This window comes from Nuphar pumila, chromosome 11 (assembly GCF_984573655.1).
Source record: "Nuphar pumila chromosome 11, dmNupPumi1.hap1.1, whole genome shotgun sequence".
NCBI lineage: Eukaryota > Viridiplantae > Streptophyta > Magnoliopsida > Nymphaeales > Nymphaeaceae > Nuphar > Nuphar pumila.
Window position 1 is genome coordinate 111252102 of NC_143259.1, and position 24144 is coordinate 111276245.

Here is a 24144-nt window from a genome sequence, read left to right on the forward strand (position 1 = left end):
ATCTTAATGGCCATTCGAACCTTTTAGATGATATACACTTAAGGCATTGGAACATTTTAAGAAATATGCATTTGAACATCATAATTTATGCAGCTTAATATGCAACTAAAGATCTACTTAATATACAAGTTAATATGCAATTGAACACCAAATTTGTATGCAGCTTAATATCCTGAACTGGAAATCACCAATCACCACATGGTACTAAAAAGGTTGATTCCATCTAATAAACACTTATATCAAACACTCCCATGGTTGTTCAAATAAGATCCAGACTTTCATTATATAGCATTTGACAACTACAGAATGTATTTACAAAACCTTTAAAACATAATTTCTACTATTTCAATGTCCTTTAAGTACAAACAATGGTTGACCTATGCTATGTACCTAACAGGCAAGCCATTGGGTGGTTTGTTCATCCTACCGACTTGAAACTCTGTCTCCTTGGGACTTAAGGATACAGTTGTACAATCGATGAAACAAAGCTTATTCAAGTAAGGTCGTAGAACGATTTTCTTTATCAAAACACAACGTGGTCTTCTATAAACATCTAACGACACTGACAAGCATCTGCCTGAAGTGACGGTGTTGTATTCAGTTATGTGACTTATTTATCATGCGTTTAAAGGGTAATGTATTCAAAACCACTATTTGTATAACACACCCAGTACAGTTAACTGCTTCTGTTTAGATATACGTTAAAATGAAATGTCAAGTTTCACATATTACTGTAAATCAATTTAACAGCGACATAGATAAAATATGGACCACATTGCCATCTAATTAATGAAACGGATTCATCCAAACCTGTTGCAGTCTTTCTAAACCTAGATTTTGATATGAAACAGTACATACAGTCTTCTGGTACGTGAAGTATTACCCATACTTCAGCAAAACGATGAACAGCTTATTCTAGATGGATTTCCCTAAACAGTATATGAAATTTTCGCACTACCTACTATTTATCCAATGCAGATGTGAATCATAATCTTAACTGTAACATGGTTTGAACCAAGAAACTTTAGCATGTATTCAGATATTACCGAATTACCAAACAAAAACCTTCTAACAGACACATATTCCAATTTGTAGTAAGAATAGACCCTATTTTGCCTAGCTTATGGAGACTCTTAGAGGCAACCCACACAGATCACCATGTTGTCGCCCAGAAGCGACGCGTCACACCGGCGCCCGGGTGTGGTGTCAAATAGGCAAGGGTTCCCTCGCTTTGTTGGACGGGTGGGGGTAAAGAAGTTAGTCCAAGACCATAAAATTAGGTTAGCCACTTGGAACATAGGGTCTTTAACTGGTAAGTTGGTAGAGTTAGTAGATGTTATGTGTAGGAGAAAGATTGATATTTTATGTCTTCAGGAGACCAAATGGGTAGGTGAGAAAGCTAAAGTGATAGAACCTTGGGGATATAAGATTTGGTATACAGGAATAAATAGGAATAGGAATGGAGTAGGGATTGTTATGAGTCGTCAGTTTATAGATAATGTAGTTGAGGTCCGTAGGAAGGGTGATAGAATTTTACTTATTAAATTAGTATTAGGTACGGATATTATTAATATTATTAGTGTTTATGCACCTCAAGTAGGTTTAGATGATTCCATTAAGCATCAATTTTGGGAAGATTTAGATGGAGTAGTACAAGAGACATCTTATGGAGAAAAGCTTTTCATCGGCGGTGACCTTAATGGACATGTAGGCATTAGTAGGGATGGATTTGAGAATATCCATGGAGGCTATGGTATAGGAGAAAGAAATGAAAGTGGAGAAAGGATTTTAGATTTTTGTTTGTCCTATGATATGATCTTAGCAAACACTTGGTTTAGGAAGAGGGAGTCTCACCTAGTAACATTTAAAAGTGGGGTTAATACGAGTCAGATAGATTTTTTCCTACTTAGAAAGAGAGATAGGGGTTGTTGCATCGATTGTAAGGTTATACCAGGAGAAAGTGTAGCTACACAACATAGAGTCTTAATTTTAGATCTTAGAATTAGACAATGCCGCAAAAGGGATAGACATAGGATAGATCCTAGAATTAAGTGGTGGGCACTGAAAGGAGCTAAACAAGGAATGTTTGTAGAGCAAATAGTTAAGGAAGTTGATTGGTGTCTCGAGGAGGATTCAAAATCAATGTGGAATAAGATAGCGGGTGGTATGAGAAAAGTAGCTAAGGAGGTATTGGGTGAGTCTAAAGGCGGTGCACCACTAGGTAATGATACATCATGGTGGAACGAGGATGTCAAATTAGCTATTAAGGTTAAAAGAGAGTGTTATAGAAATCTAAGTAAGAGTCGTGATAATGAGAATTTGGAGAAGTATATGATAGCAAAGAAGGAAGCTAAAAAAGTTGTTCGAAACGCGAGGGCTAAGGTATATAAGGAGGTTTATGACAAGTTGGATACCAAAGAAGGCGAGAAGGATATTTATAGGCTTGCAAAGATGAGAGATAGGAAATCGAAGGATTTGGGTATGGTTAGATGTATCAAAGATGAAACGCAAAGGGTTTTAGTCAAAGATGAGGAGATTAAGGAGAGATGGAAAGATTATTTTGATAAGCTATTTAATGATAGTCATGCTCAAGATCTTGGAGACTTCTCCATTCCTTTTCATGAGATAAATCGTGACTTCATGCGCAAGATTCAAAAGAAAGAAATTGCAGAGGCTTTGAAGAAAATGAAATCAAGAAGGGCAGTTGGCCCAGATGGTATACCTATCGAGGCTTGGAAATGCTTGGGAGAGAAAGGTTTAGAATGGTTGACAAATCTTTTTAACTTGATTTGGCGAACAAATAAGATGCCTAATGAGTGGAGGAAGAGTACTTTGGTGCCTTTATATAAGAATAAGGGTGATATACAAGATTGCACAAACTATCGTGGTATAAAACTCATGAGTCATACTATGAAACTTTGGGAGAGGGTGATTGAGTCTAGGTTGAGGAAGGTTGTCATGATATCGGAGAATCAATTTGGTTTTATGCCTGGAAGATCAACTATGGAAGCTATACATCTTCTTAGACAACTTATTGAAAGATATAGAGAGAGGAACAAAGATTTGCATATGGTTTTTATTGATTTAGAGAAGGCATACGATAGAGTACCTAGGGACGTTCTCTGGTGGACAATGATGAAGAAAGGTGTTTCTCTCAAGTACATTAGTATAATTAAAGATATGTATGAAGGAGTAGTAACCAATGTCCGCACTTGTGGAGGGGTGACAACCAATTTTCCGATAACGGTTGGGTTACATCAAGGATCTGCTTTAAGCCCTTTCCTATTTGCGATAGTGATGGATGAGCTTACGAGATCAATTCAAGAAAATGTACCGTGGTGTATGTTGTTTGCTGATGATATTGTTTTGATTGATGAGTCTAGAGCTGGGGTTAATGCTAAGTTAGAATTATGGAGACAGACATTGGAAGCTAGAGGTTTTAAGTTGAGTAAGAGTAAGACTGAATATATGGAATGTCGGTTTAGTAAGCAACGAAGTAGTGATGGGAGTGTAGTGAAGCTTGGTGAGCAAGATATACCGGTGAATGATTATTTCAAATATTTGGGATCCATCATTCAAAAGTATGGAGAAATTGATGGAGATGTAAATCATAGGATAAAGGTTGGGTGGATGAAATGGAAAAGTGCTACTGGAGTGCTGTGCGATCATAGAATGCCATTGCGGTTGAACGGAAAGTTTTATAGGACGACTATTAGACCCGCTTTACTTTATGGTACGGAATGTTGGGCTGCCAAGAGACATCATATTCAAAAAATGAGTGTAGCTGAGATGCGGATGCTTAGATGGATGTGTGGAAATACAATAAAAGATAAGATTCGGAACGAAGAGATACGTAAGAAGGTAGGTGTTGCACCCATTGAAAATAAGATGCGAGAGAATCGTTTACGGTGGTTTGGACATATTCGGCGAAGGCCTAATGATGCTCCAGTTAGAAGGTTGGAGAAATGGGAAAATATATTAGTTAAAAGAGGTCGGGGTAGGCCTAGGAAGACTTTGATGGAGATGATAGGAAAGGATATGAATGCTTTGAACCTCACCGAGGACATGGCGTTGGATAGAAATGATTGGAGGAAAAGGATTCATGTGGAAGACCCAAAATGAATTTCTTTTTTGGTTCATATCGCTGACCCCAATTGTTTTGGGATGAAGGCGTAGTTGTTGTTGTTGTTGTTGTTATGGAGACTCTTAGAGGCAACCCACACAGATCACCATGTTGTGGTTGCACCTGCATACAAAAATACTAATTAAGGTAACAAGCAAACTAAAAATAAATTTGTTAGTTTATTAATTATACCCAGGAAATACTAGTTCTAGTTTCTCTCACACAGGAGTTCTGATATCGATATATACATCTTATTGAACTTAACACCGAAGGAAACAACTATTGTAATAAACGCAACAACCAATTTCTTTGACAGGGGACTTGATACAAAGAAAGGATAAGAAATAAAATACATTCTCTATTATCATCGAGGCTTCACATAGAAGTTAGGCAATGTAAGCACACCCATCCTGATTCAAAACCATACCCCGTATTAGGTTGTCTTGCCATAAATCTCTGTCTGGAAAACTATTACTCAGGCTACCATATATGAAAGTAAGAGTTAAAAGCATAGAGAAATAAACTCACTATTAATCTAATCATCGAGTGGGGGACGGGGATTTCCGAATGGGTTACTCGGTGTTACCCAGCCTGCGTGTAAACTACTTATCTCACGGACGGTGTTCTCCACTTTGGGATTATACCCGTAGAACATAGTGAAACCATGTATTTGATAAACAAAGTCTTAACATTTTCTATCGACCTCTGCAGCAATTGTGAAGGGTATACAGAGACCCTGCTATTGAAAATCTGAAATCCCAATCTCTTAAAAACCTGAAACCCCCAAACCCAAGAAATTTGGGGATCTTCAGTTTAGGGTTATCATAGATTTCCCCCCCCCCCTTTTTCTTGACAAACCACCACGCCACTAAAATCAATCCATGACCTAGCACGAAAAATCACAGAATCCCTACCTGTTTCGGCGCTTAGTGGTTGTTGCCGCAGAAGGAGGGTCGCCGGCTCCGGTGAGGGTGGCTGCTGCAGCGAGAAATCGAGAGTCGAGGAAGTATGCGAGGGAAGGGGAATCGGCAACGGCATTGCTGGCGGCTGGAAAGGAAACGTGAGAGAGTTGAGGAAGACCGAGAGTGGGAGGGTTCGGCTAAATGGGAGAGGAAGAGCGCAGGGGGAGATGCAGAGGGTGTCGGCTGCCCCTGCTGGCGCGTGCAAAAACGAGAGGGAGATGGGAGGAAGAGGCTCGGGAGGGGGATTTTGTAGGATGGTGGCCCCCGAAACGGAAGGAGGTGGTTACCTCCTTCACTCTTCTCGGCTGCGCATCTGCATTCCCCAGCCACCCCTCATGACGAGTTAGGTTTCAAAAATGAACCCTAACACTTGGTTTATCGGGTAGGGGCCTTTTTTTTTTTTTTCTTACGTACGCGGGGTGGGGCTTGGGTCCGGATCCAAGACCCGAGATCCAACCAAGAGTTGGACCTCCGACTCACCTTTGGTGCGGATCAACAACTTGCCCGAAATATGGATCCGCATGTTGGATCCAGATGGATCCAACTGTGGATCCATTTATTAACTTGGGTATATATATATATAGGTTATGTTCATTATTATTTTATTTTATTTTTATGATATTATACATAAATATGGACCCTTTATGGATCCTGAATTTGAAACTTTTCTCTCTATTACACGAGTGAAACTATGGATCCAAATGATATAATTTGGATCCAAACCTTCAGTAGATGACTATGGCTCCCAAAATAAACTATTATGTATCTTGTATAAAGTTCTCCTTTAAGATCTGATTACAAATTCGCAGATCCACATAATAAGTTTTGGATCCATTATCAAATCTAACCATGATATCAAGATCCCAATATCAAGGATCTGAACCAAAAATAAAATCTACTATTAGGTCTTTGTCTGGATCCAATTATCGAAGATCCAAATAATATTTTAAGGATCCGACATCGAAGATCCGAGCAGGGCATCCAAGATCCAATTAGATATAAAATAAAACAATGAAAGTATCCGTGTAGCAGCTTCTGAATATGAAGCTCAAGTTTATTTATCTGATAAAATTCACGATTATTACAATTGTAGTCAAGTCTTTATTGAAAAGTTAGTGTCAAATGGTTTTCTTTCAGAGTCTGTTTCACCTTCAGTGAAGGATAGAATATGTCCCAGTTGTCAGGTTTGCAAAAGTCATGTACTTCCTTTTTATTAAATAAATAAAAGAGCCTCCATGCCCTTTGAGATAATATGTTAAGATGTTTGGGGCCCAACCCCCAATCCTTCTTCTTCTGGAAGTAAATATTATGTATCCTTTATTGACAGTTTTTCTCGTTTTACCTGGATATTCTTTATGAAACACAAATCGGAGGTTTTTCTCATTTTCCGTCACTTTTATGCCTATGTTAAAAATCAATTCTCTCAAAATATTCAAATTCTCCAATGTGATGGAGGTGGTGAGTATTCTTCCAGAGAATTTTTAGATTTTCTCCAAAATAATGGGATGCATCGTAGAGTTTCTTGCCCGTACACTCCACAACAAAATGAAATTGTTGAACGTAAACACAGACATATTGTGGAAAGCGCAATGAATATGATACATGGGAGTAACTTACCCATTAGTCTTTGGACTGAAGCTTTTCACACTGCCACTCATGTGATAAATCGTCTTCCTATGCCCATTCTTGAAAATCAATCTCCCTATTATGTTCTCTTTGGGGCACATCCCGATTATAATGAGTTACGAGTTTTTGGATGCACATGTTATGTACATATTGACAAATCCATGAGGACTAAATTTCAGGACAAAGCCTCTATTTGCCAATTTGTAGGTTATGCAGATGAATACAAGGGTTACAGGTGCTATGATCCCGTCAATAAGAAAAGAATTTCCAGAAATGTTGTTTTTGATGAAAATAGTTTTCTGGGAAAAGAATCAGACGTCAATCGTGAACATATTGGTGCAGTTGTTGATTGGTATGACCCATGGCTTAGTGCTGAACTTATTTCACAAACTGCCGAACATACTACTTTAACCCCTGAAAGCATACATGGGGAGACGGTTACGGATGTTGCATCACAAACAGAATGTCTGAGATACAAAGGTAATGTGTATACCAGGAGACCCAGAGAGCGAACAAATGAACCTACTGAAGAATACATTGCATCGTCCAATAACAGAGAAGCACTAAGAAGATCAGGCAGGATAAGGCATCCTATTGAAAAATGGGTTAGTTATGAAAACTTTTCTATGGACTTTCAAATTTTCCTATCCAAGATTGAAAAACACGATGAACCACTTGGTTTTCATCAAGCTATCCAATCCAACAAATGGATTGAAGCAATGAATGAGGAGATCGAGGCACTTCACGAGTGTCAAACATGGGAGATAGTTGGCCGTCCTCCAGATAAAAATGTCGTTGGATGCAAATGGGTATATAAAATTAAATATAAACCGGATGGTAGTATTGAACGGTACAAGGCACGTCTTGTTGCCAAGGGTTTCACTCAAGAATATGGTCAGGATTATGATGAGACATTCAGCCCAATAGTGAAAATGAAAACTATTCGCATTATTCTTGGTTTGGCAATTGAACATGGTTGGAACCTTAGTCAGTTTGATGTTAAGAATGCATTCCTTCATGGGAACTTAAAGGAAGAGGTTTACATGGAGCAACCTCAAGGTTATGCAGAAGGAGACACAAAAGAATATGTTTGCAAATTAACCAGAGCTTTGTATGGTTTGAAGCAAGCTTCTAGGTCATGGTTTGAAAGCTTTTCCTTAGAAATTCAGAAACATGGTTTCTTCCGTTCCCAACTTGACCATTCTCTGTTTATATACAAGAATAGTACCACTGTGATTTTCTTACTCATATATGTTGATGATATTGTGATCACTGGTAATGCTCCAGACCACATTCAACGAATTAAAGCTTTATTGAGTATGCGGTTCAAAATGAAAGACCTTGGGGAACTAAGATATTTTCTTCGTGTAGAGGTGGACAAACAAGATGAAAAAATGTCATTAACTCAACACAAATACACTCTTGATTTTCTGGCTAAAGCAGAAATGACAGATTGTAAACCTCTACCCACACCCAGTGTTGTCAACCAAAAGCTCAGTATTTGTGATGGTGAGTTATATCCTGATGCAGTCAAATATCGTAGTTTAGTGGGTATGTTGCAATACCTTACTTTTACTCAACCAGACATTGTATATTCTGTTAATCAAGTATCTCAATTCATGCATGAACCAAAGACTGGTCACATGGATGCTGTCAAACGCATCCTTCGCTATCTAAAAGGAACGGTGGGTGATGGACTCATATATATTCAATCTTCATGGAAGACACCAAAACATGACATACTGGCCTATACGGATGCAGACTGGGCAGGGGATCCAGATGAGAGGAGGTCTGTTTCGGGATACTGTGTTTTCATTGGGAGAAATCTTGTCTCATGGAGTAGCAAAAAACAGAAGGCTGTGGCAAGATCTAGCACAGAGGCAGAGTATAGATCTATGGCAGCTGCCACAGCAGAAGTGACCTGGATTAGGCATCTACTTGCAGAGATGGGAGAGGATATCTCAAATTCGACACTTATGTGTGATAATAGAAGTGCTATACAAATTGCATTCAACCCTATTCATCACAGTCGGACTAAGCATATTGAGATTGATCAACATTTCATCAGACAAAAGATAGCAGACAAAGAGATTGAACCAGTTTATGTGTCTTCAGAAGACCAAGTTGCCGATATGTTTACAAAAGGTCTTACAAGACACTGTTTTTGGAATTTGAAGAACAAATTGCACATGGTTCACTCCCATGCACAACTTGAGGGAGGGTATTAGAATATGGATCCGATAAAGGATCCATATCCATTCACGAATTCTGTTTTGTATTTTAATGTAACATATGCAACTAATGAAGGGCACCTTTGTCATTGTAAACTGATTGTAACCCTATTAAGCCTAATGAAGTATTACTGCAGCTAACAAGTTAATTGTGGCTGCCGATTTCTGAAAGCTCCCTCCTTTCCTTCATCCTTTCTCGTGCTTGCAGCAGAACACGTTTGTTCATAGGTAAAATTAACAGGGTCCACGTACTAAAAGGTTATATATATGTATATATTATGTTTAATATGATTTATATTATCCTTAGTTATTTTTCTTAAATATATATATATATATATATATATATATATGGATCCTTTGTAGATCCTGGATCCGAAATGCGGATCCCACACCCAACTTTAGAAAAAATACCTATTATTTTCAGATAAATTTAAACAATTAATGTAAAAAATTGAGGTTATTACAGATGCATTTATGACAAATTCATAATTCAATTAACTATTCATGCAATTAATCATGAGGGAACATTTAATAACAACAGAGGTTATAATCTAAGCATTAAAGACATTTAACATGCATTAAGAAACAACATTATGCATTATTTAATATATCACAATTAAGGGAAGAAGTAAATATACATGATCTTATGCATAGCAGGAATATGCATGATTTTAATGCATATGTATGAACACATTATTATCTTTAGTCAAGTTTTCTTTTCCATATGCATGTTCCTATTAAATACACACAATTTAAGTTTCTCTTTTTAATTACCGTTGTTCGCGGATACACCAAACAGGTAAAATCCCGAGGTTAAGTTAGGTTCCCAGGGTAGCTTAGCGCATAAGTTGTATTTTATTACTGGGTTCCAAACTTAGCCCTTGACCGATATCAGGAAACAACACCATCCATCAGAACATTATAAAACATCTAATATTGGGAACACCACGGACATCAACATCTACAAGTGCCACTTTTCTTGGTATACCAAAACAACAGTTGTGTCTACACACCACCCCCAAGCAAAGTGACAGACTCTCTCTAAAACCGTGTTTAGGAGAAGAACCTCAATATCGGGTTCAGGTGCAACAACAACGCACACGGAGTTTTTGTATCCTCACGGTCCTCAAACCGCTAAGCTCAAGATTTTCATACTCAAGATGGGACATCAAGGGAACGTTAATTACACAGTTCTTTTTTTCTTATTCTGTTATTAAAATCAATTTCATAAATTTGCAAATCAACATGCAAACATAAGCTCGCAAATCAGCATGTGCAGCTCTTCATGGTCTATCACCCGTGGCAACAATAAAAAGTGCAATTAAAACCACAATATCAAATATGGTCTTTGCAACACATAAACAAGTAAAGCAAGGAGCACACCGGCTCAAGGCATCCACAACCTACCATGATCCATCTTGATTATCTATGCATTCATATGCAAAAATCTTAAGGAACATGCCAATGCATTCTTTCAATGCTTCCCAATGCACATTCATTTATGACAATTTACGGATGTGTATGAATAAAATACATGTGCATGAATTCACTTCATTTTAATTGCATGTTTTCATTCAATACACATGTTCATGTCAGATACATGTTTTCATGCAGTACAATATTAATTAAGCATGTGAACATTCAAGTAATGATGCATGTGCCAACGACATCAATTTAGTGAATACAAACACATAAGTTATAGCCTCGCAATATCATTTTGACTCAACATAATGTATCAAGTACATGAAAGGGAAACACATCATTTTTTTTACATGCATGGGGTTGAGTATAACACATATATCGAATCTGGAAATTTAAGCACATGACTGAAAATTTCATATACTAATTCAACCTCATCTATGCATACAGGGAACATACCGCCACGTGTTCATGCATAAGAGGACAACCTTGTGTTACTACTTTTAATTCAGCATAGATTATACAAAGGAGACATCTTATACGACGACCATTGCGGACGATTACATGTTTAGCTAAAATTATCGCAGCACTCAAAACCTTTCTGTCATATTGATTTCATTGATGCCTACCTAACACTTTACATGATTCATGCATTTTGATTCCACTGTACACAGACCTAGTAGGATGTATAAAAGTGGATCATGTATGCTGCTAAACAATCGGCATGTATAAACCACTTAAACACTCAAACATGAGTATATACATGTGAAAAAAAAACATCAGTAGTGTAACCTGTGTAATTCTGGACTAACATATATATAATTATATAATGTTTCTTTTTTTTTTTTAAACCACTCAGCTGTACCCAGCCGAGCCAGACCTCTCACGGCCTTCTCTGCCGATTCCACGTTCACATCTCTTCCTTAAGACCTGCAAGCGCTCAACAGAGTCCTCCACACGATGCGGTTGGGCTCGAGAGGCATCGTGTTGATGATCTTGTTAGCCTCCTCGAGCAGACCCAACAAGAGGCCCCAACTGAGCCACCCGAACCCGGGAAACGGTAAAAAAAAAGAGCTTCTGTCAGGGGCCTATATGTATACCAGTTTTAAAACTTTACGTATTCATGTATATGCTCATGTAACTAAGTCATGCATGCTACAACAGATTTTCCACAACAATGAAAAACATACGAATATGAATCCTTGCATTCAAAAATTCATAATGAAATCATAAGTGCAGAATTGACATTGAACATGGAAGTGGTTCTTTCATGAGCAAGCACCAAAACAAATTTCTGTTTTTAACATGTGCATCGACTAGTACAGAAAATCGTTTTGGAGCACTGACACCTTAGATCAGTGGCTTCACCATGTATCTATATATATTTATATTTATATATATATATATATATATATCACCAAAATAAATTCCGAAAACGATGCAAATATATTAATTTTAACCATGGATCTTGGAGTAAATATTCAGATTTACTCTCTTCTTATGGTTTTTACTAAAACATTGCATGGAATACGAATCCATGCTCTTTTTCTCACTTGAAACAAAAGAGAAACCCATACCTTTGTGTAACAACCACAAATTTTACACTAAAACTTAAAGAATTATGTGGATTTGGGCCTGGGATCCGTTATTAGATCCGAAAGAAAAATGTGCATATTTGAGTATTTTAGAAATACTATATAAATAAATAAGTAATAATAATTTTTTTTTAAAACCACTGTTGGACCCAAGTGGATCCAACCCCCTGGATCCACTGCTATCCACGCGACCCGGATCCAAACCGCAATCGGATCCGGCATCGCAGGTCGTGGTTCGGACCCGGACCCGACCCACACCCTGTTAAATGAAAAGAGGGGTTAAAAAGGGGGCAACCCGATATGGGTTGCCCGATAAAAAGTTTTTGAGAGGGGAAACCCTCTCCCCTGAGATATCGGGTGTTAGGGTTCAGCCGAACCCTAACACATAAGGAGATGGGAGGTGGGGGAACACCCCGCAGCCGCCGGGAGGGTATACCTCCCTTCCTTTTCGGGAGGCCACCCACCTACAAAGGAGGGACCCCAAACCCTCTTTCCTCTCCCTCTCGCCATCCCCTTTCTCTCTCTTCTCTCTCTAACCCTCGGATTCCCCTCCCCCGAGCTCGGGCCTGCTGTTTGAAGCCGTGTCAGGAGACGCAACCGACCTCTCCGGTGGTGGTGCTGTCCAGGCCGACCGACACCTCTCGTGGATGCCGCAACACCCTCACCGGATAATTGTAGGTTTCTGTGATTGTTTTTTTTCAGGATTATCATGTGTTGGTGGAGTGTAGGTTGTCTACAACCCAAAATGATAGGGTTTGTTTAGGAGTGTTATCGTAAAGGGGGTTATTGGTTTCACATTTCTGTAAAAAGGAAATTTCAATTTCGGCTACAGTGAAAAATCCAAATAAGTGATGGGGTATTCGTGTAATAAAATGAGGGGACTTCGAATGGGATTTTTGCTGAGTCCTGTTAAGGGATTCACGAATCTCTAAATAGCTGTACATGTTCTTTATTTTTAAGGGGTATCTTGCGATTTTCTGCAGTATGGGTCATGGTTGGGTACACTGCTGGTACCCAAACCAATATGACGATTGGGTAGTTGTCGAGTATATGAATCTCTGTTAATTTTTGAGTTTGATTTCATGTTAAATTGAAAGTGTTGAAATCTTTTTGTTTTGTCTAGTTAACTGTTAATCTATCCAGATATTGATGAGTGGTATGCCTGCTAACATTTAGGACTTGGTAAGTTGATACTGTATGCTGACGTGACTAAAAGTATTATAGGTAGTCTGTTCTCAAATCGGTTTTATACCATTTGACAGTGAAGTGACTTCGCTTACTGTTAGCAAGTCTGGTTAGCTGTTGATAGCTATTTCACATTAACTTCATATATCAGACTCTGCTTGTCCTTTTTAGATGATTCTGATTCTGATTATCCCTTATATTAACATGTTATGTTTCCAAATCCATAAAGTTAAGGTAAGGTTTCACAGGTTACTATTAAGTATATTGTTGTACCACTATTAAGGGTTCTATCTTGCAAATAACCTGTGGTATAAATACATAATATAGTATGCTGATTCTTAAACACGTAGATTAGTATGTAACCAGGTCACATATCACTCACACACTTAAATACAGGACTATTTCGAGTAATTGAATTAAGTGCGGTTTGGTTTTTCGTGCACTCGGTTATCAACTAAAGGATTGTATTTTTGACTTCATCAAGATCTGATATTTGAAGGCAAAATGCTTGGAAGCTCATGAATTAGTTCTGTACATATTTTTAAAGATTTCATGAATTGTTTTGTGCAACTTTCTTTAAGTATTATATGAAAGGTTGATGTGAGGCATGCCTAGGACCTGTATACATAACTTTGGTTAACTTATATTAGGTTGCAATATGTTGATCAATAGGTTGTAGCATATGAAAAGTAGCCTTAACTGAGCAACTTATTATTTTGAAGAAAACTACTTGTAATGGATACCTATACATTGTTTGCTTTACCCCAATTTTATGCTCATGGCAAAATTTGCATGCTGAATTGTGATAACCAACAGGCCCAATTACTGTAGTTGGACTGTTGGAGGAAAATGTTAAGACTTAATTCTTGCACATGTTGGATTCAAAATTTATAGGCCTAGATAGGCTGGGTGAGTTGTTTCAGCAGTACTCCATTAGCTGTTGCGTATATGCACCATGCTCAATCATCTAAAAGGGACTATACCCATTATATTGGAACATAACACAAAATGGATTGGATGAACTATAACTAGTGTCATTTGGGAAACCCAGCCTAATGGGCAATATGGGTTGAATACCCGGTACGGGTACTAGACTATTAGCTTGTATGCTATGGCAATAAAACTGATGAAAAACTTAATATTAAAGGTTGTGCGCCCGACTGGTTTAAAGGCACCGGGGCCTTGGTGCTTGACGGTTTAAAGACACCGAAACATTATGAATAATGATCAAAACACTAGTAAGAAACTTAAATTTAATTTTTGTGCTTGACTGGTTTAAAGACACCGGAGCACTTTGAGTGGGTTTAAGCAATCAATATGGAAAAGGGACTTGGATGGTTTATTCACCTTGGTAAATAAACTAAGGATGAGAATTCTACTGCCGTGGTAGTAGAAGGAAGTCGGGGAAATGCCCTGCACTTCGGGAAATAAATTTAAATAAAAAGAGTAACCCACTCAGTTTCAGGCTTACCTTGGAGAGGGTAGGTGGTACAAAACTCTGGGGACATGTGTTTAGTTTCGAGCGTAAAGCGACTCGTTGGTCCCAGTCCTCAGAGTCGGGGGACCCGGACTACCAAATGTGTCCTAGGTGGTAGTTCCATGTTCTTCTGCAGAAGTTAGGGATGCATCCTGTTTTGATTTTGGCCTTTGGGAGTTTCTCTCGGTCACTGGCCGCTCTCTTGGGATTTCAGTCACAGTTAGAATGTTCGGGTTAATAAAACAACTTTGAATAATATACCCCCGAACGTTCTCTTCTGTGATGGTTGCCTTGGCTCGTGTGTACCCGCGGGATAAGAAAAGATAAACATCAACTAGAACAGTTAGGTATCACTGTGTTGGAGTCGTTAAAGAGACATTTGCATACTCTTTCGTCATGCTTTATATTTGGTGCTTATGATGAAACAACATCCTAAACTGTGTATATATTAGTTAATTGAATTCATATTATGGATGTTATATAGATGTTATTCATGTTAGTGTAAGTTCTGCTTTAATTGCTTAATACCTTGCTTAATTGTTGTAGTTGCATAACGTGCTTTTTGTGATTAAGTATAACTGTTACATAATCTACCTTTTTATTTAGATATATGTCTGTTATTGCTGTTGCATCGACCTCCTTATGTGTTTATGTATAGACTGAAAATCAAACACGACATCCACATCACACACCTGACACATGATCTACTTGCAAGAATAATTACAGTTTTCCTACTTAGACGTGGCAGTCTAATTCCTATAATTTTTATCATTTTCAGGCACAGAGTAGTCCTTGAGCGAAGCAGGATGCGGCGCTGACCAGAACTGGATCTATTTGTTCCCTGGCGGTCCTAATGGCTTTTTGATTGAAATTTTTGTTTTAAGACTGATGATGTGATAAACTCTGTTTGGATTCTATTATTATTGAAATAAAAATAAATGGTATGGTTGCTTTTACCTTCCTGTATCGTTCTGAAATGCTTAACCCTAGACTCATTTGTTGGTTTCAAAAAAAAAAAAAAATCCTGAAAAATCTGGGTTAAAATTTTGGGGCGTTACACTTTGCGTGAATCGAAGGAAAATAATGGTGGATCAAGGGTTGGATGGCCGAAAAAGATCAAATATCCTCATCTTCTTTCTCATTTTACCTCTCTTTTCCTTACTTTCTCTCTCCCCCTTCTTTTTTTTCCTTCTCTTTTCTCTCTCTTTTTGAAGTGTTTTTATAAGCCCCCATAGGGGAGGTCGCCCCTTCTTCTCCAGCCCTCTCTAAGAGAGTTCCCAAAAAGATGAAAACTCTCTTTCCTCCCTATAGTTTTCTAATTTTTTGGAAATACTACCAAATGTTGATTTTTCAAAACAAAAACTTCCAATTCTTTTAAAACACTTTCATAACCTCTCTTAAGCTGGAAAAAAAACTCTTTTAAAGAGTCCTACTCAGCCCCAAAAATAAAATTCAGAATTAATATTAATTAATTAATAATTAACTAAAAATTATCTAAAGGTACAAAAAAATAACTAAATTAACTCAAAAGGTTTCCTAACCTTATTAAACCCCAAAATAAATCTTTATATTCGATTTAAAGCTGGAAAAATCATGGGGATTGGATTTGAATCCAAATCCGGGTTCAAGATCCAAACCCATACCCAAAATGAAAATGGATCAAGATCTGGATTAAATCCAGATTTAAGTAGGACTTAAATAAGACTCAAATTCATATTAGTTCGGATCGTAGGCCTTGGATCCCATCCGTTCCAACTCCGGATCCGTTTCGACAAACTGCTCAATTTTTAGAAAAAACGTGATTTTCAAGCGAACCAGAACTCAGAATCAGGAAAACAAGACGTTGTTGTGTCTCAAAATTCCGAGACGCATCCAATGATATATTACACGAATATCAAATTCCGAATTTTGTCTGAAAATAACCCGAATTTCGCTCGAATTTAAAGGTCGAAAATTAAACATTTTCTCACATTTCGATTGGCTCGTTTAGACCTAGTTGATGAGATCTGGGTCAAACCCAGACTCAAAAACATCAATCTAAAATCGAGGTTCAAACGATTTTTCTCCCAGATTTAGCCAAAATTTCGAAAATCTCATATTTAACTAAGTGTGAAAATATGCTATATTACATATATTCAGCCTCCGTACTTGATCTGGCTACTGTTCTTTGTATCTTGCTGGACCATGCAACCAAATGTTTTCCTAAAAATACTCCATAACATGTAGCTGACCTTCTCATGGAAGGATCTCCTGCCCAATCTGCATCTGAATATGCAATCACTGCAAGGTTCGTCAAATATGTATGATTTATTGGCTTGGAGTATACAAGGCCATCAGTTATCGTGCCTTTGATGTATCTAAGAATTCTCTTCACAACATCCATATGACTTCGTCTAGGAGCATGCATAAACTATGATATCTGGTTAGTGACATAGGCCAGATCTGGTCTTGTAAAAGTAAGGCTGTGATTCATGTTCCAAGAAGGATATGGAATGATGCAATTTGCAGTCATTCTCTAGAGAATTTTATGTATGAAAACCATCAATCTGCTGCACAAACATATATTCTTGGAACATCCTTTAAGTTGAGTTGCAAACTTGCTTCTGACTTTCTCAACTGTTTGAATATTTAAAACATGTAAAGTGTGGCTAATGTGCATATTTGTAGTTCTTCACCCATCCTGTTGATCCAAGAATCGATGATTTGGATCTTGAACAACTTCTGTCAGAGATACAAAATCAGAAGATATGGTAGAGGGATGCATGCAAAATCATGGTTTATAACTTGTGAACCGATTTAGTCTATTCTCGTCTATGGGTTGGCAATCAAGATAATAACATGCTATTACATTATGATACTTCCTGTTCTGCTCACTGGAAACCAGAAAGAGTAAAAACTAAAAACATATCAATGAGACTAGGGCGGGAAAACATATACAAATATGCCAACATTCTATCCTGTTACTGAAAGTATATGCAGCCATTGTTTCTAGTGTCATGAGACAGATAACCAACATGAGAAGACCAGTACATAGAAATTGTACATTGAAACTAAATCTTGTTCTGGAATCTAACATGCTGTATTATATATTTTAATAAAATTTTCATGGTAATTTTGGAAGTCAGACAAATTATTGATCTTTGTGATGCCAACATTAAATTGCAGTGATTAGCGTTTTATTTTTTCCTTTTTTCATGGAGATTATATCATTGAGCTTATGTTGGTTTAGGAAATTCTTAAATTTTGAACATTCTCAGGTGGTAGGGGTAATTGATGCATCTCTTAGCAAAGAAAAAGGTTATGGGACAATGATAAGGCAAGGCTTTTGTGAAGAGGTAGGAACCTCTTAATTAAATTTTCCAAGTTAGCCAAATTCTTTGTTTTGATAATAAAATAATTACGTCATAGATGGCATTTCTAACTGGCCACCCATGTCAACATGGGCGTGGACACTTGGTACCTTGTTAAACAGGGTGGACACAATCAAGTGTTGTCTATCAATTCTAAGCTAGGGCTGTTATTTCTTTACTCGAGTTAATTCATTATTCTACATTGTACATTTTTGGTAGATTTGTTTATTATAAGATCTTGGAAATATTCTCACGGAATCCTGTCTCCGATGTCAATTTTTCATGCTTTACCATTTGAGTTTTCACACATACACAAATACCTATTTTCCTAGTTGGATTCAAGCATTAAAATCTTGTCCTATGTCCCATCTCATAGTCAACCAAGAAAAGGGCTAATACTGTGCCCATCTATTTTTCACAATTGTGTTCTAGTATATCTTTTACTGTCATTTGCTTATGATGATTTAACATACTTATGACTGACCCAAATCCATTTACTCAGATCTGGTTGAAAAGTGTGCATCCGATTTTATAATCAGGCCAGATTCAGTATCAGATGGGTCAGATTCAGAGTTGAATGTGGTTTTGTATAGAAATCTGAACAAATGTTTGTTAAGACGTGGTTTTAACACAAAACAAAATGCATTTTCAGTCAAAGCCCTTTTTCATGAAGTGTTGCAGTATGTCTACTTTCCAATGCACTGAATCTGAATTTGATTTGTTGGATTTGGTATAAGGCACATCCTAACTGAATCTGACCTGTTTACATCCCTACATGCATGATTTTTAGTTTATGTGTGATGCATTTGTTATTTGTCAATCACCTGCTCTCTATTTACTTTGTAGTGTTATATGAATTATGACCATAGGCTGTATAATTGATCTTAGCCTACTCCATTGTAGTTATATGTAATGTTGATTGATGTAAGCTGTGTACGTAGATGCTCACATAGCATAGTGGACTAGGACTATTATATTATGCAAAGAAGTGCATGTCACTTTAGAGGCAAAGACGTAGCATAGAATTATTTTCTAAAGCATGTTTTCCTATTTTACCCTAAAACTGTGGTTTTTGTAGCCATCCCTTTCTGTTCTCAAATGCATACCCAGTTGCTTCAAACTTTTGTAATTTATATTGAATTTGTGATTGCAAACATCTTTCTGAGTTTGCAAAATTTTTATGAGCTATTTTGTTTTCACTTAAAACCAAAATATATGAGTTCTCTTTATGTACACAAAATTAGCATGTATGTCTGTGTGCAACATCAAGATGAATATATGCTTGGCGCATTCATGGAAATCCAATATGTTGATTCCTCAAAACATTTAGAGTGTGGAAATTGGGAGAAAGACATTTTTTATTACCTCCTATGCTTGCCACATTGGATCTTTGCATTTGGGTTTGTTTTGTGAATTAGTAATTCCAATTCTCAATCATCTTAAATTCCTCAATTAGATTTCCACCTCTGCTGGTCATGGTTGGCATTCTCTGAACTCAGTATTAGATTGGATGTAATATCCGGAAGAATTAGGGTATTTTTAGTCGATTTGGGTCTAGGACCCGATATTCGGACCCATAAAGGAATCAATAAATGGGTGTTAAATTCGGATTTTTTATAATGAATTTAATTAGGAAAATACTTAGGTATTAGGGTCGGATCCACAGTTGGACCCGCAAGGATCCAACTGAGGATCCATTAGCCCAGAAAGACCCGGATCCATGCACATGTTGGAACGGGTGTTGCGGGTCGCAGGGTTTGGACCCGGACCCGAGTGCGAGCATTGTGAAATAAAAATCAAGAATCGTGCCTCAAGCACGATTCTTGCATTTCAAGGAGGCGAGAAAGGTGAAAGGGGGAGGTTACGCCGAACGTAACTAACCCCTCTTTTCTCGGAAGGAGGTGGAAAGGGGGGGGGGAGCTCGGCATTTAAAAAGGGGGGGCAGCCCCCACATTCAGGTTTTGTTTCTCCCACTCGACCTCCCTCCCTCTCACGACCGGTGCACACACAGTGGAGGAAGGAGCCCTTCACGGCAGGAGCTTCGACCATCTGCACCTGTCAAGGCTCTTGCGAAGATCTTCCCTCACGGCAGTAGGGGGGGAAACGCCATCAGCCTGCACCTCTTCGCGACGGGAGCCTCCAGCCACCGGGAAATCACCGTAAAAAGGTATGGCTATTCTCGGAAATGGGTGAGGGATCGAGCGTGGGTTCGATCTTGTATGAGGGTTTGAGGAGAGAGAGGGTCTGGGAATAGGATTTCAGATTATTGCTAGTGTTTTCTTTCAAGAAACGAAAAGGAAAAAGGGGTTTATGGGTAGCGGTCTGGGTTGGGGAATGATGCTGGTCCAACCCTAAATCCTAAGGGCTTTAATTTGGCCGACATGGGATCGATGGAGGGCAAAGACAGCCGGTTACGGCAGCCCAGTTCTTGCTGGGAATACCCCGGATTTGGGGGTTCTTTAGCCTGGAAATCGATGAGCACAGGCTGGGGGTGTATGGGTGTGTTGAGCTAGAGTCCTTTGCTATATTTAGTATGCTTTGATTTGTGGTAAATTCTAGTATGCATAATATGATAATTTCTTTGGCCTACCTGAAATTATTTGCTCAGAATATAACGTGGGAACGGTAGTTTAAAAGCAGGAAAAATCGATGAAGTTGAGGGTGTATTTAGATCATGTTTCTTGTTATTAATACGATGAAGTTAAATCTTGTTATTTCTACATGCGTGAGAATTTGCTGTGTCTGAATTTACATGTTGTACTCTTGAAATTTAGAGGAAACAATGGAAGATTATAGTTGTTGTGTCAAATCTGTTATCCTATAATAGAAAAGGTTGGGTACAAGGGTTGCACAGATGCTGTAACAAGCATGACAGCAGCCTGACCCGTCGGATACATTCGATGGGTACCGATGGCTGCCATTATTAGCATTTTTTTTTATGCTACTACTGTCTCTCCATGGTCGGCTGCTAATGGTGGTTTCTTTGTATAAAGACCACCAGCCGTAGGGGATTAGCCTGTTTGTTTCTTTTCTGTTTTTTTTTATAATGGTGTGTGTGCAGTAATATGAGCAGGGGATGTGCTGGATGCTCTCATCTAGCTAGTACAGCCAGCAGTCTAAGTAGTGTGGACTACTTAGACAGTAGGACGAAAGGCCGAGTGTGGCAAGCCTAACTACTTCTTATAGTAGGTGCTGGGATTTTACACCATTCTGATGGATGGATGAATGATAGTATTTCATTTCATGATATTTAAATGGGAGCTTGGTTAGTATACTGCTGTTTGTATTAATTAGGAATGCTTGTGGAAATATGTGGCAAGTTACATGGAAGTATGTATTGTTTAAAGCCTGATGTGCATATATGGATCAATGTGTGTTTCAAAATGTGATATCATGCATGGATTGTTGTCATGAATTTATGAACGATGGATGAATGCATAAGAGGTAGGGGGTGTCATAGAGACACTTGTACATGGATAGTACATGCATATGGTGTGGTAATTTGTGCACTTTATTAAGAAAGTGGTTTTGTTTCCACATTGGCTGCATCACTTACACAATGTAAGATGGTGGCATACTATTACATTGTTCACAGGGTATTCGTGGGCGGGAGTCCCATATGAGTTCTCGCAGGGGTGTATGCGAGCTTTACACTTCACTTTTGCATAGGGTGTTGCAGAATTTAGAACTGAATTAAATAAAAACATAATAAAGAACAATGTAACTTTTGATCTGAGGTCTTCCATCTGGAGAATGGAGATCTTAGAGTTTCCAGTCCTGGGGAGGCTGTGAGGATACAAAAACTCCGTGTGCGTGAATTTTTGGTCCCCAGAACCCGATATGGAGGTTCTTTCTCCTGGCCACGGTTTTAGGGAGAACCCACTACTTTACCCGGGAGTGGTGGTGTTGGTCACAGCTGTGAATTTGTTTGGTACCAAAGGAAGTGGCACTTGTGGGCGTGGGGTGTCCCCGACATTAGATGGGGAGGTCTAATGTTCCGAGGGTGACTCGGTCGAGGGCTAGATTGGGACCCAGTAATAAAATACCAAATTGTGTGCAAATCTACCCTGAGAACCTACTTGACCTCGGGGTTTTTACCCGTTTGGTGTATCCGCGGGCGATGAAAATTTCAAAGAGAAACCTAAAGTTGTATGCATTAAATAAGGTCATGCATATGGAAAGAAAACTCAAACTTAAATATAAGATAATAAGGAAGCCATGCATTTTCTTCTTTACACTAAGTCATGCATCAATTGAAATGATCTCTAGTTCATGATATGGTAAATGTATGCAATTCATTTCTTAAAAGCATGTTGAAATGTTTTATTATTGCTATGTGTTACTATCTTACTGTCCTTTAGCCGTGAGTATGAATAATCTGTTACACTTATGCAGGATCGGATGTTGCATGTTGGTTGTATCTGCACTCACTCAAACCAACATATGAAATCTTACTCATGATCTTTGTCTCACCTAATTTCCTTGAATTAGTAGTGCTCAGAATTTTGTTCTGACCCTTCTACTTCGTTGGTTTTACAGGAAATGGAGAGCAGTGAGAGATGAGCTGTTCACTATGGATGGACGAGGTTCACATTTTGGAGTGGATAGTTCGGCAGTGGCAGAGGGATTTTATTTTTGTTTTTGACTCCATTGTTCTCTTCAGTTCTTGTACTCTTTGGTTGTATAAAGAATGGTAATAACAATTTACTTCGGTTCATAAATAAATGGTTGGTGTTGCTACTCATTGATGATGATTGTCAGTACTTTGTGGTGATGGGATATCCAATGGAAAGTGGAACTGTGAGGACCCCAGATCCTTGGGAAGGTTTCTGTATATAAAAAAAAAAATTCTTACATTTTTGAAAAGGAAGGAGTTGGGGTCGTTACATTGGCTGCCTGTGAGTCGGTGACCAGGCGAGTCAAGATTTTTTGTTTAGTTTATTAAAATTAAATAATAAATGTATAAGTTACAATTCCATACTATAAAAACTAATGGTCCTAAAGTTCTAGACCAATCATTAAACTAAGAAAACAAAAAACTTTTGCCAAGTATCATTCCCAAGGTTGTATGTATCGTATCTTAACCCGTATTGGTCGGGCCCATAGTTACATCGTATCATATCATATCGAAAATTTTTAATAAAAAATCCAAAAAAATCAAGAAAAATGAGAAAAATTTAGCAAAAATTCTAAAAAAATCATATCACATGAAACAATGATGAATTACACAAAATACAACCATAAGATCACATATGAAACATTTATGTCTATATGAGCCGCATAAGACATCATAAAACATCAACCAATATAGAAACATATATTACATGCATATCTCACAAGAACAATGCAAAATATTAAATATCTTGCAATTAAGAACATGACACATGACTCATACTTTCATATTACATAAATAAAAATAAAATAACCAAGTTTATGAACAATTAAGTTTTAAATGACCAAGTTTTGTTGATGATTATAGTAGGCATACATGGATATATTTTCTTAAATTTAAATATGAAGTATTTGATTGCTTTAAAAAAATCATAGCTATGTTAAAAATCAATTTAAGGCAAACATTAAGATTCTTAGATCCGATTATGAGAGAATTCTTGTCAAATGTTTTCAAAAGTTATCTTAACCTTCATGGTATTATTCACCAAAAATTGTGTATCTATACACCTCAAAAGAATGGCTTAGCCGATAGGAAACATAGGCATATTGTTGAGACCACTAGGACTTTTCTTTTATCCAAAAATATTCATAAAACTTTGTGGGCCGAAGCTGCTCTTACGACGATTTACTTAATTAATCGAATTCCTTCTAGCATTCTTGAAAATATTTTCCCCATTGAAAAGTTATTTAAAATCTCCCTTGATTACTAAATATTAAGAATTTTTGGTTATAAGTGCTTTGTTCTTACTAACAAAAATGACAAACTTTTCTCTAAAACCCTCCCTTGTGTTTTTTTGGAGTATGCCAAAAACCAAAAAGGGTATAGATATCAAATTGAAAGGGACAAACTTTATGTTTCAAGGAATGTTACTTTCCTTGAAAAAAAAATGGATTTCATAAGGTTGAAACCAAGAACATGTCGCTTGCGTAAAGCTTTATATGGCCTAAGTCTTGGTATGACCGATTCAGTAGTGTAATGATTCAACAAGGATTGAACTCTTGTT

General features: G+C 37.7%; 1 protein-coding gene across 1 annotated transcript in view; it reads left to right on the plus strand.

The window, feature by feature from the left end:
* MSH5 (MUTS-homolog 5) overlaps positions 1–24144 on the plus strand; it is a 226713-nt gene that overhangs the window by 66877 nt on the left and 135692 nt on the right. The window contains exon 16 of the mRNA XM_089980394.1: positions 17876–17953. Within this exon, the coding sequence (XP_089836520.1) occupies positions 17876–17953 (78 nt within the window). The remainder of the gene's footprint in view (positions 1–17875; positions 17954–24144) is intronic.